The 18018-nt window shown below is 43.8% G+C and overlaps 1 protein-coding gene across 10 annotated transcripts in view; it reads right to left on the reverse strand.

Annotated features, from left to right (window-relative positions):
* Positions 1-1761: 1761 nt before the first annotated feature.
* HECW1 (HECT, C2 and WW domain containing E3 ubiquitin protein ligase 1) overlaps positions 1762-18018 on the reverse strand; it is a 456699-nt gene continuing 440442 nt past the window's right edge. For all 10 annotated transcript variants that reach the window (XM_054558880.2, XM_054558879.2, XM_054558881.2 and 7 more), the window contains 4 exon segments: positions 13378-13524; positions 11654-11768; positions 9248-9446; positions 1762-2231 (listed from right to left, as the gene is read on the reverse strand). In XM_054558880.2, coding sequence (XP_054414855.1) covers positions 2120-2231; positions 9248-9446; positions 11654-11768; positions 13378-13524 — 573 coding nt within the window. In that variant the 3' untranslated portion in view covers positions 1762-2119.

Genomic DNA, 18018 nt, shown 5'->3' on the forward strand with positions numbered 1-18018 from the left:
TATCATATAACTTACACATTCCATCCTGTCTCAGAAAATATTCTTTTTAGACAATAAAAGGCTAAATTTCTATAATGTATACTCCTTGATTGACAATGGACACATCACTTCAAGGGGTGCTGGGCATTGTAGCTAATTCCTACTAAAAAATGCTTTTATTTTTATTTATTTTTTTGAGATGGAGTCTCCCTCGGTCATCCAGGCTGGAGTGCAGCGGCACAATCTTGGCTCACTGCAACCTCTGCTTCTCAGGTTCAAGCGATTCTCCTTCCTTAGCCTCCCAAGTATCTGGGACTAGCGTCATGTGCCATCACACCTGGCTAATTTTTGTGTTTTTAGTAGAGATGGGGTTTCACCATGTTGGCCAGGCTTGTCTTGAACTCCTGACCTCAAGTGATCTCCCCACCTCAGCCTCCCAAAGTGCTGGGATTACAGGCATGAGCCACCGTTCCTGGCCGGAATGCTTTAGAGTGTAGGAACACAAATAACACACTGTCCAGACACAAACTGGTAAAATGAGCCATTAGGCGTGGCTTCATATGAAATTCACTTCGTCTTACATTTCTCCCTTGTTTTAATATGGAAAACAATAAAGTGACATTTAAATAGTGGGGTCTCTTGAGCTCTTCTTTTTCCCAGTGAAGAAAAACACTTTCATTTATGACCTATTTCAGGCAACATGGATAACAACGTTAGAAAAATAGCAAATGACCATTATGGTTGGGTTTATTTCAAATGTAATTGAGAGGTTAGGCTGTCTTTGGAGCTTGCAACTGTTTTTCTGACAACATGAAGTTTTCTGAGATATGTTTTCACTGAATGCTAAAAGAAACTGGATATTTATTTTGATACAAATCAACGTGCCTTTGGGGTGTTATGTTTCTGCCCCAGGAGTATTACTATGGGTGAAGGAGAAGTACTATGTTGCCCTTGATCCCTAACAAGCACCATCACTCTCTGCAGCTTCCTAGTGTGGTCCCGATGGACAATCGAATGCAAAGGAACTTGAACTCCATGATTAAGAAAGGAAAAGGAAAAAAAAACGTGAAAAAAAACCAATATCAAAGTTTAAAAAAAAGGGTTTGTCTGCCAACCAAACAAAAGTCATGGCTTTAACAAAAGTCATGGTATCATCTACACATTTTTTTTCCTTTGTGAAGAACTGTGGCTAGACTAAACAAAACAGAAGAGTACAGAACTCAGGGATTCAAACCAAGGTAATATGTCCTTCTTCCCTTTCTCCAGTTGGCATTGCCACATTCTACACAAGACAATGGGGGCTGAAGCCTCATCCTTCATGCTACATCAATCAAGAAGCTTTCTTTCTTGGACATGTGCACAAGTTTGTCCTTCTTGTGATGTGAGTATTCACTAGGGATGCTCCCCCTCCTAAACTTCTCTTGAGTTGAGCCCACAATCCCCACAACCATTGGGATGCATTGCATCGCATCAGCAGCAGGTGTTTTCTTGCTGCTGTTAATCGTTAGAATATTTGCACCGTATGTCTAGGCTAGTTCCGGCTGATGGGACTGATGCCACATGTGAATCATGAGTTGAATGTATAAAAATTTCAGCTTTGCCACTGTTGTCCTTTGGATGGATATTATGCACAGGGAAAAGTAGATGGAGAGGAAAACAAAGAGTTAATCAGCTCCTAGTTCTGGAGTTGGTTGTTAGAAATTATAAAAAATGGTGGCTCTGCTCAGAAGACATGGGCATATAAAAGCCTGGAGTGCTTAATGCTCACATTTTCCCTTCAATGATAGAAATGGAAGTAAACATTTATTACCATTTGGTCAAGTGTAGCTTAACTTGCATTCATATTTCATTGTTAGTAATGGAGGTATGTGGAGATATACACAGACCTTGAGACAGCTGTTTTTTAATATTGCATACAGGCTAGCAGTTCACTGAAAACAGAGGAGAGAAGCCTGAAGGTTAGATCTTAGAAGAAGGCAGTTCTTCATGCACAGCTTTTGTCAATCCTGATTTGGTTTGAAAATAAAAATCATGGAATACCAAAATCAAAGGAGAGTTGATTAAGGGAAAGGGAAAAGGGGATCATCCCAGGAAGGGTGATGTCACTGGCCAGGAAAATGTCAGGCGAGGTTCCATGTCCTCACTCAAGTCCAAAGGTGCTGGTTTCCTCTACTGCTGTTAACAGCTTTTCATACAACATGGAGTACGAGGGATACGGTGGAAGATCCAGTCGGTTGAAGCATGTGTGTGCCCTGAATGGGGAGAAGAGATTGGTGAGAGTGTTTGTTTCAATGATACAACTGGTTCTGGATCTGTGACTGTCTGAAGTTGTGATTCAAAAAGGAATCAAAAGTGAGCAGGACCATGATTTAGGACCACCATAAAACATTGCACACTAAAGAGCCTCATTCCTCTAGAATGAATAGACTGGTGGAAGGAATGGAATAACTAAAAATGGGTTGTTTGCATTTGCAAGCAAACCAACTACGCTAGAATGACACTAGCAAACTGATTATAAACTCTATGGTATCAGCCTGATTTGCAATTGAGTTACAAATTTTGATGTGGTCAATGAAGGAGGCAGAAATATAATTAGTATTGAAGGATTATATTCCTAAGTCTTCTTGCCCAGCTCTGATTTGTGAGCCTCTGTGAACCACATGCATCTATTTAGAGGAAGCTGAGATGGCCTGGAATTCTGAGATCCAGTTCTCCATTCAAGTCAAGTGTGCTCTGGAGACAAGTCTGACTCCTCTACCCCAGTAGAACCCACAGAACCTAAAGTTGAAGTGCTGCATTTCCAAGAAAAGCTGCCAGTGTGAGCCAGTCCTCCCTGGATGCCTGGAGTGTCCTGGTGCCCAGGGTTCTAGCTTGCTTCATGTGTTTCCTCCTGCATGGCCAGTGTCTGCCTTAGACAAGGAATGTCTTCCTCGCCAGAGGCTAACACCTGGACCTGGAAGACTCATGTGGGTCTCCAGCAGTGGGTACAAGAAGCCTAGCACACATAGATTCCCTGCTGTGGAGCCTTGAATCACCTGACTAGCTGCTGCCTGCCAGAAGTTCTTTGTTTTTACAGAAACTTTGGCTGATGCCGAGTCCTGTATCATAGTAGGGAGAAAGGTGGATGGGTGCAGGTGAAAGTTCATCTCCTGCCTTTTCCTCCCTAAGAGTGGTGTGTTGAAATGGTGTTTTGAGACACCAACCAGCAGAGAAAAGGGCACTCTAAATCAAACCAAATCAAATCAAATCACAAAACAAACATACAAAGAAACAAACAAAACTAAACTCTTCATTAGAGTTTTATTTGGGATATTAAACTCTTCTTTTCATTACAAGATCCCTAGGGGACTTGTGTATTATTTACACCTTTGTTTTAAAGTATATAAACCAGAGTATCAGATCACTGCCCAGGCTGATGCAGCACTCAGGTATGGGGGGAGATTATTTTGGGAATGAGGAAGATGGGAAGAGGAAAGAGGGAAGGTGGGGTTTCCTGCCCATCGAGAATCTAGGGAGGATGCTGGTGTTTTCATCTGCCCAGCACCCATTCCTCCTCCTGGCAGTCCTTGGGGAACTATCCCTAACCCCTACCTCCCTCCTCCCTGTCCCCTTCCCCATTCAAGCTCCAAAGGCAGGTACAGGGCAGTAGAGTGTCTGGTCTTAGGCCTTAAAGACATAACTGGGAAGAAACATACGAATACAGATTGGCAGAATTCTTAAATTATTATCTAAGATTCAAACAGGCCTTCCTTTACTTTAAAAGAAAATAATTGAAATACTTTACCTAGATGTAAATATTTGAGTGAAAGGGAACTCAGTAAATTGAGTAGGATGGTTACAGTGATTTCTCTCTATGTTAAAAAGATTCCAATGAAACTAGAACATACATTGGGCTACGGCTAAACAGGCGAAGTCGGGTGAAAAATCCCAAGCATGCTTTTGGACTAGCTGAATTAGCCAGGGGCGAGATAGGAGCAGGCATCATCTTCATAGTTTTCTTCCTCTGGTCATTTTAACTGGCACTCATGAGTGGAAATATTACAGAAAAAAAGTCACCTTTACAAATTAGTTGGAACCAAATTAATTCTGTAAAAGATCATTTCTGGGAGTAAACAGAAAGCATTGGCGAATAGCACCTAGTCTGAACACTCATGGTTTACTTACTAGTTGCTTTTATTGCATTTATTTAGAGTCTTGGTGAACTCCCTTAGTTTGTCATCTAGAACGAATGAACACAATCAAATCATGATCCAATTCAGCATGCCTAAGAGCTCGCCACCCTCCAGGTGTGGTTCTGACAGCACCAAGTGCCTGCTTACCTCATTCCCGTGCACCAAACCAAGCATTGCCCGGTGGTGTGGGGCAGTGGACAGCAAGAAACCAGGGCTTGGAAGACCTCTATGCTGACCCCAGTCTAGCCACTTACCGGCTTTATGACCCTGGAAAAGTCAATTAATCTTCCTGAGCCTCAGCTTTCTCACTTGTAAAGTGGGGATAATAATATATGCTGTGTTCACCTCAAAGGGTTATGGGGAGGATCAACGCTAGAACACATGTAAATGCGTTTTGTAACCTGTGAATCATCATTTAAACATAAGATTCTCTTAATAATGCAACCATGATTGTGATAATGATTTGGGGAACCGTGTCATACTTGTGGCAACTGAAGCCTCTGGGGTTTTGCACGTGACATACTGGCAGGTGACTCACTCTCTTCTCACACTTGGTGCGACGGATGTTTTGGAGATCTGCGCGGGTCTTTAAGTTGTGTCGAATTTCACGCCATTGGTGTCAAGCTAGGGTTCCAGCATTTTGAGATAACTTTGGATTGGGTTGTGCCAATCCCTGTATTGTTTATCCTTCTAACTGTGTCATCTACACAGTTGATCTCCCTGTCTCCTCTATTTTTCCAAGTTATAGATTGAAATGTTAACCAACACAGGGCCAAAGAAAGTCTTGCTCCTCTTTACTAGAGACCACTTTAAGGTTGTCTAGAAACACACAAAAGTGGCAGCAGTCACTCCTCTTTGCTGCTAATTGTTCAGCCAGTTATGTAAGTTGTGTCTTCCTTTCATGCCAATCTTCTTCCACTGCCTAACTACAGCCTTGTTCTCTTCAGATAGGCCTTGCTCTCTTCCCTTCTAAATGTACTCTTCTTCAAGTTTGTCAATAACCTCTTGATCCCTAAATCCAGAAGCCCATACTCTACTCCCACCTGCTCCAGCTCTTTAAAAGCATTTGACAGCTCTTGCTCTGGAACATCTCCCTCCTTGGCTTCTCTTTGGTTTCTCAATGGCTGCCATTTTCTCTGCTGAGCTCCCTGATGGCACCCTCAGGCCTCCTTTGTAGGTCCTCTTCTGGCCTTAGGTACTAGAGAGCAGCATTTCTTAGTTTGACACGATTCACTTTTCAAACTTGATAACTCTTTGTTGTGGGAGCTGTTTTGTGCATTGTGAGATGTTTAGCAGCATCCTTGGCTTCTACTCAACAGACACCAGTAGCACCCCTTCCCCTCAACCAAAAATGTTTCCAGACATTGTCAACTGCCTCCTGTGGGGGAAGAGGGGCAAAGTCACCTTCCCCAGCCCCACCTTGAGAACCATTGCTACAGAGTAAACCAACTACTAACTTAACCGGGCCTCCAACTCCACCCTGGGCCTGGGCTTAGTTTACATCTGCAGTGAGACATGTTCATATTAGAATTTCATTTGCAACTTTTAGGCCAGTTAATTGCCCATGACTCTTAGCTTTGATATCCCTGGTCCCTGCCCCAAAGGTAAACCCAAGGATTCTCCCCTCTCCTTTATTCTATCTCCACACTGCCCAGTGCTACTTCGACTCTGACCTAGCTTCTGCGCTTCTCTTTCCTTCCAAGACTTTCCTCTGTCCTCCTTTGAGCTCTTGTTCAAAGTAAAGAAACTTTGCCACCTCCTTAAGCTCTTTCCAGATGCTGCATCCGGGTCCTAGTGTCCCATCTCCAGTCCTCATGGGTGGAAATTGCTCACTGCCCCACACGCTGTGACGTGGATGAACATTCTTTACACTCCCTGCTGTCAATTCCACGTCATGACTTTTGCAATCTTTGATCAGTTTCCATTCCTTTGAATCTCATGTCATTTAGATAATTTATTTTTAAAACCATAGGTTTTGGCTGGCATTTCATTTTAATGAAATAGGATAGAGCAGAAAATAGATTTTATTGCAGATAATAAGGGTAAAGTGCTATTTTGAGGAACTTGAGTTTCCGATATACACACAAATACGTGCAAATGAGTACATGTGCATGTCCTGAGTTGTGATATAAAAGGCATTTCTTTCTGTGGACTATGGTTTAAGAAGCTTGAAAATCAGTGATCCAGATAGATCTTTGGTTCCTTCTGACCCTCTGAACTTCTAACTTATTATGATTATTATCTGGCACTTTGCTGAAGTCTTCTTTTCCACTTCAAGTCCTCCTACCAGACTGTGTGGCAACTAAGTCCACATGGCTGACAGGGTGAACACCCAAGCCCCCAGTTCCTTGACCTCAACTCCAGTGACAGTCCTGCCTCTCATCTATTTCAACTATGAAATTATATCCCAGAAGCCCCTACCCTCAAAGTCCTTTCTCCTGGCCCTCACACATCTTTTAGCAGGCAGGGGCTTGGATTGACACAAAGGTTTTATGTAGCCTGGGCTATGACCGGGTTTTGCTGTGGCAGTGTCTGGCGCTCTCATCTGGGAAGCCAGTTGCCTTTCCTTTCTGCAGAGGAAAGATCTGAGGAAAGAGCTGAAGGTTGCCTCTCCCAGAGTGCAGGCCACATGCACTGTGGCTCACAGTAACTGGGAAGCCCATGCCACCCTGGGTCTGCTCTGCTTCCTGCCTGCTCAGGGCTTCCTGCCACCTGCCATAGCCAGGCCAGGTCTTCCTGAACGGCAGTTTCTGGAAGTCAGAGGTTCTTTCTTTCTATCCACACATAGACGACTTTTTTTAGAGTCTTGGATCTTCAGACATTGTCCAAAGGAGATTGGACAGGGGTCACTATTCAGGGGGTTATTTTCAGTGTCCTCTTAGAGGCATTTGCTTCTTGTCCCAAGAAGACATCCCTACTTCCCCAAGAAACCATCTCGGGGGCTTGTGGTGCAGCAGCCTTCTTAGGGGTGCCTTGGTTCAGACATGAAGAACCTGTTCATAAGCCCAATGTCTGCCTTAGAAGCTCTCTGTGTGGGTTAATAATATTAATGTGTATTTCAAAGCTTCCAAAGCAAATATGGAAATTACATTCAATCTGTGACCCCAGATAACAGAAGCAATGACTCTCAATTCCTAAAGAATAGAGACTCCTCAGCACGGTCTTTTCTTTTTTCTTTCTTTCTTTTTTTTTTTTTTTTAATTTAATTTGAGACAAGGTCTCACTCTGTTGCCCAGGCTGGAGTGTGGTGGTGCAATCACAGCTCACTGCAGCCTCGGCCTCCTGGGCTCAAGTGATCCTCCTGCCTCAGCTTCCCAAATAGCTGGGACTACCGGTGCATGCCACCATGCCCAGCTAATTTTTTAAATTTTTTGTACAGATGAGGTCTTGTCATGTTGCCCAGGTTGGTCTTGAACTCTTGGGCGCAAGCCATCGCCTGCCTTAGCCTCCCACAGTGCTAGGATTACAGGTGTGAGCCACTGCGCCCAGCCAGCAGGGTCTTTTGTTTGTGGCTCACCAAACTCTCAACTGCATCCCCTGTGATGTTGCTCTGGGCATCTTACCCTCTGCACTGGCTGGCCGCACCTTCCTGAACACGTGCTGCCGTTCCCCGCTCTCAGCCCTTGCTTGTGTTATTGCTTCAGCCTGGAAGCCCCCTTCTCCCTATTCCTCGCCTCCCAATCCTCCCGTAAATGCCAGTTTTTTAGTGGCATGTTCTCTAGGCAACTCGATTAGGAGGCTCTGTTTCACACTCCCGCAGCACGCTGCTCTTACCCCCTGTGCTCCTCTGATTCTACCTTGTGCTGTGATTAGTTACTATCAGGCCGTGTTCTCCCTAGATTGCAGGTTCCCACGGGCAGGTGTGTGGTTGTAGCTCAGCCCCTCCTCAAGCTGCATGCTATCATCAGTGATGACTCAAGCTGCATTTCTCTAAAATAAAAGCAAGATGTTTCCAAATAACTATATTCTTGAAATCTATCATTCAACTTAACAAATGGAAATTCTGCCTTTTTAGTCTTCTTTTCTTGCCAGACTTACATTCACTAGGTTTAGCTATTGGTAGAGCCATGCAAACAAGACAGACCCTTGGAGCTGAGGGTCTGCTGAACTGAGTGGGTGAAGCCAGGGCTGAAGCCTGCACCAGGGTGTTCAGCTGTGATTAACCAGCTGGGCATGCCCATGAATGCTGACCGACACCAGGTGAATTGTCCTCGGGGAAAATCGGTGAAAGCTATAGTCCAGTAAATCCTTCTGCAATAAGGATTTAGCAAAGGTATTTGGGTGGCCATGTAGAAATAGAGTGGAGTTAAATGCAAAGCTTCTTTATAATTAGAACATATCCTATTAGCAAAAGATAATAGGGGTCAATCTTTTCTTCTGTCTGTTGCAGCAGCGTTTCTCACTATAGCGCCTATGCACAACTGTCTCTTCAGTGCTTTCTGATCGGGAATGCACTACCCAGAGTGGCATAGAAAGGATTCAGGAAGTGCTGGGATTAAAACTCACAGTGCTGGGAATTTCTTCTGTAAAACTGCCTGGAGCCCCAGCGTCTCCTTTTCCACATTTATCCCACAATAGATGTGCTTTCTAAATAGAAGTCACCATAGAGACCCAGAGATACATGTAGTCTCATCCCCACATGTTCTAAAACTTGGTAGGAAAAATCCGACACACCACAAATATATAATGATCCTATGAAGTATCAAGTGATACGCTGCAGAAGTACAGATACGATGCTCGAGAGGTTACTTCCAGGTTCCAGCATTTTTATATTAATGTCCTTGCCTCTGCCCTCTCCTGTGTCAGACAATCATCTTTAAATTAAGTTGGGCTATGACAGCATCCCACGACTGACACACGGACCAAGATATTACAGCTCAAATACCATCAGTCATCAAAACCTCCCTAAGAATAATATAGTTTCAATGCAAGTCTCACAGCCACCTCACCTTCACCTTTCCCTAATAACTCCAATGACAATACTTTGGGTGACAGGAAAGAATTCCATCCCAAAGGATGGTCACTCAAAATCAAATAGCAAAGTATACTTTGCCCTCTTCAGCAGGTTTCCCCGAAGGCTGGCAGGAGCTCTGTACCTGGGGAGAGAGGTAATTTTCCCCCATTTCTCTATGCAGAAGCGCCGAAGCCCATTGCTCCCACGGAGGGCTGCGAAGCCTTCGTAGGGCACGCTGGATGTTCCCGTGACAAACTGCAGTAATCTCAGCCTCTGCTCATTATTGAAGCGCTCCACTGCAGCCCAGAACCAGCGGATCACAAGATGCCCATCGTGGTAACCTGCACGAGGCAAAGGGAGGGAGGAAGACAGGACATGGAGAAAAGAGGAAGGGGTGAGGAGGGAGACAGAGATCAAACACATCAGCTATGATAGGAACGGAACCGCTGCTTTTGATCTGATTTCTCTTGTGATGGCCTTTAGGGAGGTCTAAAACAATTTGTGCAACTAGGTCAAGTTTTAGAACAAGAGCAGATTTAGAAAATAGTCATTTTATAAAAGGACTTTATGTTCTGTGAGATGTTCTCAGAGATGTCTGCTTTCTATTTAAACAACTAGGACTCCACTTAAAATGTCCCTGCTTCATATAGGTGTAGATAAGAAGTAGAAGGGCCTGGTAGAGACCAAAGGGCCTATGAGTATAATATTGCATCATATTTCCTTTGTTTTGCTGTCTTAGCTCTTGGCAACCACCTACCACGGGAGAGTCTAGGACTTACCAGTCTAGGCTGGAGGTGAACAGCCAGTTTGTTGAACAGGAGATCCCAGGCTCTCCCCTTGAGCAGCTGTTCTCAGACCAGCCCTGGATGGATACATGCTGGGCTCATGGATTAAGTACTGGGTCCCTCTCACAGTAAGCTGGGGAGACCATGCTTGGATATATCAATTAAATGATTTGCCATTGACTGCAAATGCAAGAGGCATTCACAGAGGGGAGAAATCTATGTGTGCCAAGGTAGAAGCAAGGAAAGCTTCAGAAAGGAGGTGAAGCTATGAGCAGCGTGCAAAGGGCTTGTGCAAGTGGAAGGAAGAAGGAGGACATTCCTGGCAGGAAAGATAAAGAATAACAAGAAAGAGGAGGAAATATGCAGGCAACAGTAAGCCACTAGAGTAGAGGGGTGTCTGGTGAAGGCAGGAAGGAATATTTCTGGGGGTGTTATGGGGCCTTAACAGCCAGGCAGAGACTTTTTTTTTTTTTTTGAGACAGAATCTTGCTCTGTTGCCCAGGCTGGAGTGCAGTGGCACGATCTTAGCTCACTGCAACCTCTGCCTCCTAGGTTCAAGGGATCCTCCTATCTCAGCCTCGAGTAGCTGGGACTACAGGCATGTGCCACCACACCTGGCTAATTTTTGTATTTTTTTTAGAGGTGGGGTTTCACCAGGCTGGTCTCGAATTTATGAGTTCAAGCAATCTGTCTGCCTCGGTCTTCCAAAGTGCTGGGATTACAGGCGTGAGCCACCATGCCCAGCTAGGCAGACAGCCATTTTCATTCTATACCGGTTTTATACTATAAGAGGCTTTGCAGGGCTGAGTGTACTGGGGACATGAGGGAGGCTGAGGCAATGCCCCCAGCTCACTCTCTACTGTATTGATGGGATTTCTGTGATATTTTAAATGAAGAGTTTTGAGGCTAACAAAACCCTTCAAATCTATAAGTAAAACAATGTTTCAGGAAGACAGGTCTGGCAGTGTGCAAGGTGAGTATTTAGGAGGGGTTAGACATTAGCTTTGCTTAGGGCCACGGTTAGAACCGTGTTGTGGCAAACCAGGATTGAGGCAGAGAGGGCTCCAATTCTGTAGGTAGTGATACACCCTTTCCTGGAGCCATGCATGATGCTCAGGAGCTGGGTCCTGGATGGAATGTTCTCTGTAAGCCTCTACATCGAGTTAGGCCAGAGACTTGACCAATATGAGGATGATGTCACCTGAAGGAAAGTTCAGGTTGGGAGTTGGAGAAAGGCATGTACAAGCTCCTGCTTTGTACTGAAGTAAGGCTAAGCTTTTCGTAGTCTTCAAAATGTGATGAATTATATATACATGCAATGGAATGTTATTTGGCTATAAAAAGGAATAAAATACTGAAACATGCTACATACAACATGGATGAACCTCAAAACAGCAGGCTAAGTCAAAGAAGCCAGACACAAAAGACCACATTTTGTATGATTCTATTTATATGACATATCCAGAATAGGCAAATCCATTGAGACAGAAAGCAGATTGATGTTTGCCAAGGGTTGGGGGAAAGGGGCGTGGGAGTGAGAGCAACTGCTTAATGGGTACAGGGTTTCCTTTTGGGGTGATGAAAATATTCCAGAAGTAGCTAGAGGCAATGGTTGCTCAACACTGTGAATGTACTAAATGCCACTGACTTGTTCGCTTTAGTCAATTTTATTTTACATCAATTTCACCTCAACAAAACAATCTTTTGGAAAGTGCTGAGTTCTATTTGTGATCATTGCATCATCACAGCTCCTGCCCACTCACCTCCCCGGTACTCGGTGTTATTCCGCCAGTCATTTAGGTCGATTTCCGCGGTGCCAGCTATCACCAGCTCCAGCTCCCTGGCATCAAACACGGACACTAGCCTCGAGTCTACAACCTGAAATGCAGGTTAGGCTTCAGCATCCAGGTCCAAACACATGGAAAGGCTGTGTTCATTATTATATTTATGTGGGTTAAACTGGGAAACTGACCATCACTGGCAATACTTTTTTCAGTCTGTAATCATTTTTAACTTGAAAATTATGGCTATGATCTGAATGTTTATATCCTTTTCCTTCCCCAAATTCATATGTTGAAATCTTCACCCCTGAGGGGATTGTATTAGGAGGTGGGGCCTTTGGGGGGTGATTAGATATGAGAGCTTCATGCTTTTATTAAACAGGCCCAAGAGAGACCTTGCGTCCCTTCCTTCACATGAAGACACAGGGAGAAGGTACCATCTATGAACCAGAAGGTGGCCCCTTACCGGACACCAAATCTGCTGGTACCTTGATTTTGGACTTCCCAGCCTCCAAAAGTGTGAGAAAAAAATGTCTGTTGCTGTAAGCCACCCATCTCACAGTATCTTGTTATAGCAGCTTGAACGGTGATCATTGACTTAAATATTTTAGAACACAAGCCTTCATGAGTGGGGAACAGAAAAAAGAATCCCATGCTCCACCCCTAATGCTCCCTCTCAGAATGATTTTGTAAACAAATCTGACTCGACTTTCTTAAGTCACATTGAAGTTTTCAAATAATATTGGATTTTAAAGGCCAAAAGTCCACATCACTTTGAAGGACTTAATAGCTATTAGTATTACTATTTCACTTAAAATGTAATCTTTCACATGCAATTATGACTTATTTCCTAAAATTGAGCATTTGTATTAAAACGACTGTATTTTCCATCCCTTCTCAAACCACGACCCTAAGATTAAAAGCCTCATGCTCACTGGACTGAGCTAGCTGGGTGGAAATTTGTCTTTTCCTTCCCTTCTTCTCTCACTTCCTCCCTCCCTCCTTAGAGATCTGGGAAGACTTGTTTTGTTAGGGTTCTGCATTCTGACTTTGCATCTTGTGCCAAATGTACCAGGCACAACTGAGGTCCTGTGGTGGTACCTCCTTTAATCAAACCAGTGGTGGACGAGACCATGGCCCGTGCACTTCTCCATTCTGGCAGGGAAGGAGAGCCTTCCACAACCCAAGACCTGAGAAAACATTTATAGCCTCTGGTTTTTAAACTGGAGTTCAAGGACATCATAGGATGTCTGGCGGCCCTCCCTGTCTTCCTCATTTACCACTCAGCATAGATTACGTGGCACAAAATAAAATTCTAGTGACAGTGGACAATACCCACCCCAATGTCTTCACTGCACTTATTTTTGTTTCATTGACTGAAAGGAAACACCACCTCCACATATCATGACAAGAGATGCTAGATGTTTTCACATCTGGCACACCAGGGTCACATGCCAGTTGCCTGAAAGCATTTTTCATCCGTAAGAGTTGAGTTTCCCAGAGAACTCTGACCCCTCAGCCCTCTACCTCACGAAGGTCGTCAGTATTCCCTGGTGAGGAGCATTCGCTGAGCCCACTGCCCACCTTAGCTCTCCCTCTCTGTTCTCACCACCTGAGCTGCTGCTCCCTCAGGGAGCCTGGAGGACGAGGCCCCGTGAAGCAGCACCCTGGCCACAGCTTGCCTTCCCCAGGCCACCGGGCCTCACCTCGTAGAAGCCGCGCACCAGCGCCTCGGTCTGCTGTACCACGCCGCGCTCCACCCGCCACTTCACCATGCGCTCGATGTACTCCTTCTTGTTTTTCTCCGTCACCTGTGTGTTGGCTCCTCCAGACTTCAACTCCCTTTCCGTGACCTTGTAGGAAAACAGAAATATTGCGATGCTTGCCAGTTCAGCTTATCTCTCAGGGAGGCACACTGATTTTAGGGGGATGACTGTATGCCAAAAATCCTCTACAGGGCATTATTCAGCATTATTATCCCTGGAGTCTTTTTTCCTTGCTAAAAATCACTAAAAAAGCTCTGGCTGTTCTAAGCAGATTGGAGCACAGTGGTGCAATCATAGCTTATTGCAGCCCTGCATTCCTGGGGGCAAATGACCCTCCTGCCTCAGCCTCCTGAGTAGCTGGGACCACAGACAAGCCCCACTCTGCCTGGTTAATTTTTTTTTTCTTTCTTCTTCTTCTCCTCCTTCTTTTTTGTTTTTTTTGGTAGAATGTGGTCTATGTTGCCTAGGCTAGTCTTGAACTCCTGGCCTTAAGTGATCCTCCCAACTCCAAAGTATTGGGATTGAGATTACAGGCATGAGCCACTGCACCTGACCTCTAAGCAGATTGTTAAGCACCTTGGAAAGGCTACAGTTTTTGTTTTATACAGAGGAAACAAGTTTCCTATACTCAAGAGGCATAATGGAAATAAAAGGAAAATGTCCTAGGTTGTCCCTAATGGTGAAGCTGAATGTCTCAACACTACAATCACATACTTGATGCCCCCAAATCTCAATGACAGCAAATTCTTGACAGCCATCAGCTTCCACTCCCACAGCTGGCCAGAAGACAGTGGTCTTCTGGCAGAGGGTGGGGTATAATATTACACAGCCAGGGCAGCCTGACCCTGGGAAGGGAACCAGAAGCATGCAGGCACACACAGCAAATGGCGCTGCCACTTGTGTGATGATGCCTGTTTGTTAGGACATGCTTGAGTCATCAGGGAAGGCTCTGATCTGTGTGCCATCTTTTCACGGGCAAGAAGGTAGATAACATACTAGACATTTTTTAAAAAGTCAAAATATGTTCATGTATGAAGGGGGTAATCTTCAGTCATCTTAAATTCACTTAAGGGCTCACTGCAGTGCTCAATGCTGCAAGACAAATGAGGCATCACTGGACTTAGTTATTGGTTTAAAGAAAAAAATACATATATGTTTGGCACTGTGGACACAGGTACCTAAACAAAGAGTCCGTAAGTAGTCTGATGGTTACTTTTTCTCTTATCACTTAGGTGATTAGTGCTAATTATAAAATATTGGCTAATGATAAAATACTTGTTACCACCCAGCATCCATATTCTTTGGAATGTCTGATTTTTAGCTGCCCAGTTAAAGACTTTATTTTCCAACCTCTCTCACAGCTAGGTGTGGCATGTAAGTAAATTCTGTCCAATGGGATGTAAGCAGAAGTGTATGGCACTGTCAGGAGGCCTCCTTGAAGGGATGGGCTGTGTGTTCCTTTGTCCTGCTGCATTGAACACAGTTATGATGGTTGGGATGCTGTATGCATCTAGGCTAAGAGTGCAGGGGGCCTATCCTAGCAATAGCAGTGGGGAGACCTGGAAGGAGCTTGATGCCTGAGGATTTTATCAAACAGAGCTTTTTTTGTTTTTGTTTTGAGACAGGGTCTCACCCTGTCACTCAGGCTGGAGTGCAGTGGTACAATCTCAGCTCTCTGCAACCTCTCTCTCCCAGGCTCAAGCGATTCTCCCACCTCAGCCTCCCAAGTAACTGGGACTATAGGCGCATGCCACCACACCTGACTAATTTTTTCATTTTTAGTACAGACAGGGTTTCGCCACGTTGGCCAGGTTGGTCTTGAGCTCCTGGCCTCAAGCGATCCACCCGCCTTGGCCTCCCAAAGTGCTAGGATTATAGGCATGGACCACCACACTCAGCCTCAACAGGGCTTTTATGTGAGAAAAAAAGAGCTTCTATTAATTTCAACAGGGTCACTTTTGGCTTCTTCACTAGTAGCTGAATCTAATCCTAAAGCCTATGGTGTCTTTCACCTGCATCCCTCTGCTCTCCACTATCTATAACAACTTGACAAAAGAAGGGCCGCAATTCAATCTTCTAAAACCACTCATTGTTCTTGGTGACCTCCTTTTGAAGAGAAATGAGATAAACTTTAAACAGGTATACAGGTGACCCTTGAGCAGCATGGGTTTGGACTGCATGGGTCCACTTGTACATGGATTTTTTTCAATAAATATATTGGAAATTTTTTTGGAGATTTACAACAATTTGAAAAAACTCACAGATGACCTGCATACCTGGAAAATTAATAGAAGCTTTTTTAAAATGAAAAAAAAAAGTTAGAAATGTAATGAGTCCATAAAATATATGTAGATACTAGTCTATTTTATCATTTACTAACATAAAATGTACATAAATCTGTTATTAAAAAGTTAAAATTTAGGAAAATGTACACACACAAACACTTAGAGCCTGTACATGGTGCCACTGGCAGTTGAGAGAAAAACAAACATCAAAATGCGGTATTAAATCATAACTGCATAAAATTAACTGTAGTACATACTGTACTATTGTAACAATTTTGTAGTCACCTCCTGCTGTTTTTTGCGATGAGCTCAAGTGTTGCTGATGAACAGCCTCTCTCCAGTAAATTGTGTATCACAGTAAAAAGTGATCTTTCTTGTTTACTGCGTATTTTCCACTGTGTTTAAGTGCAATATTGTAAACTTTGAATAACATTGAGGGACCCACACGAAGGGCCACTAATGATGCTGGAAATACTCCCAAGAAGCAGAGAAAAATCATGATATTACAAGGGAAAACTGAATTACTTGATAGGCACCACAGATTGAGGTCTGCAGATGTGGTTGCCCATCTTTTCAAAATAAATGAATCCAGCATAGGGATCATTGTAAAAAAAGAAAAGGAAATTCATGAAGCCATCACTGCAGCTATGCCAGCAGGTATGAAAACCTGGCACTTTTTGTGGAATACATTTTTATCTCATATTGAAAACACAGCTTTTGTTTCTTTTTTTTCTTTGAGACAGAGTCTCACTCTGTCACCAGGCTGGAGTGCAGTGGTGCAATCCTGGCTTGCTGCAATCTCTGCCTCCTGGGTTCAAGCGACTCTCCTGCCTCAGCCTCCCGAGTAGCTGAGATTACAGGCACGTGCCACCACACCCGGTTAATTTTTGTATTTTTAGTAGAGATGCGGTTTCACTATGTCGGTCAGGAAGATCTCGATCTCTTGACCTTGTGATCTGCCCACCTTGGCCTCCCAAAGTGCTGGGATTACAGGCATGAGCCACCATGCCTGGCTGAAAACACAGCCTTTATGTGAGTGCAGTATTGCTAGAACAATGGCATACATACCTGTAGACTCTAATATGATTCTAGATAAAGCAAAGTCATTATATGATAACTCAAAGCAAAAGGAAGGTGAAGGATCTAAAGTTGGAAAATTTAATGCCAGCAAAGGATGGTTTGATAATTTTAGAAACAGGTTTGGCTGAAAAAAAGTCAAGATAAGAAGAGAAGCAGCTCGTGCTGACCAAGAGGCAGCAGACGAATTCCCAGACACTGTTAAGAAAATCACTGAGGAGAAAGGATATCTGCCTTTACAGGTTTTTAATGCAGGCGAAAGTGCCCTGTTCTGGAAAAGAAGCACCACAAAGGTCCTTTATTAGTAAGGAAGATAAGTGAGCACCAGGATTTAGGGCAGGAAGTGATAGGCTAACTCTACTGTTTTGTGCAAACACATTTGGATTTATGATCAGGATTGCCCTTATCCATTAAAGCTTTAACCCCCGAGCCTTGAAGAGAAAAGATAACACCAGCTGCCAACAAGAAAGCCTGGATAATGAGAACCTCTTTTCTGGATTGGTTCTGTCAGTGATTTGTTCCCGAAGTTAGGAAGTACCTTGCCAGAAAGGGACTGCCTTTTAAAGTTTTTTTTTTTTTTTGATATTGGACAATGCCCTTGGCCACCCAGAACCCCCTGAGTTCAACACCAAGGCATCAAAGTGGTCTACTTGCCCCCCAAAACAACGTCTCTAATTCAGCCTTTAGATCAGGAGTCATAGGAACTTTAAGTCTCATTACACATGACACTCTATGGAAAGGATGTCAACACTATGGATGACTTCAATAGAGAGAACATTGTGAAATTCTGGAAAAGTTATGCCACTGAAGATGTTATAGAAAAAGCAATGAAAGTCATCAAGCCCCAAACAATAAATTTCTGCTAGAGAAAACTGTGTCCAAATGTTGTGTATAGCCTCCTAGGATTTATGACAGAGCCCATCAAGGAAATCATGAAAGAGATTGTGGATATGGCAAAAAAAAAAAAAAAAAAAAAAAGGTTGCGGGTAAAGGGTTTCAAGATATGGATCTTGGAGAAATTCAAGAGCTGACAGACATCACGCCAGAGGAACTAACAGAAGATGACTTGATGGAAATGAGTGCTTCTGAACCAGTGCCAGGTGACGAGGAAGAAGATCTAGAAGAAGCAGTGCCAGAAAACAAATCGATGTTAGACAATCTGGCAGAATGGTTCTGATTGTTTGACTGCTTTTGACTTCTTTTATGATAATAAACCTTT

Source organism: Pongo abelii, chromosome 6, assembly GCF_028885655.2.
Source record: "Pongo abelii isolate AG06213 chromosome 6, NHGRI_mPonAbe1-v2.0_pri, whole genome shotgun sequence".
Classification (NCBI taxonomy): Eukaryota; Metazoa; Chordata; class Mammalia; order Primates; family Hominidae; genus Pongo; species Pongo abelii.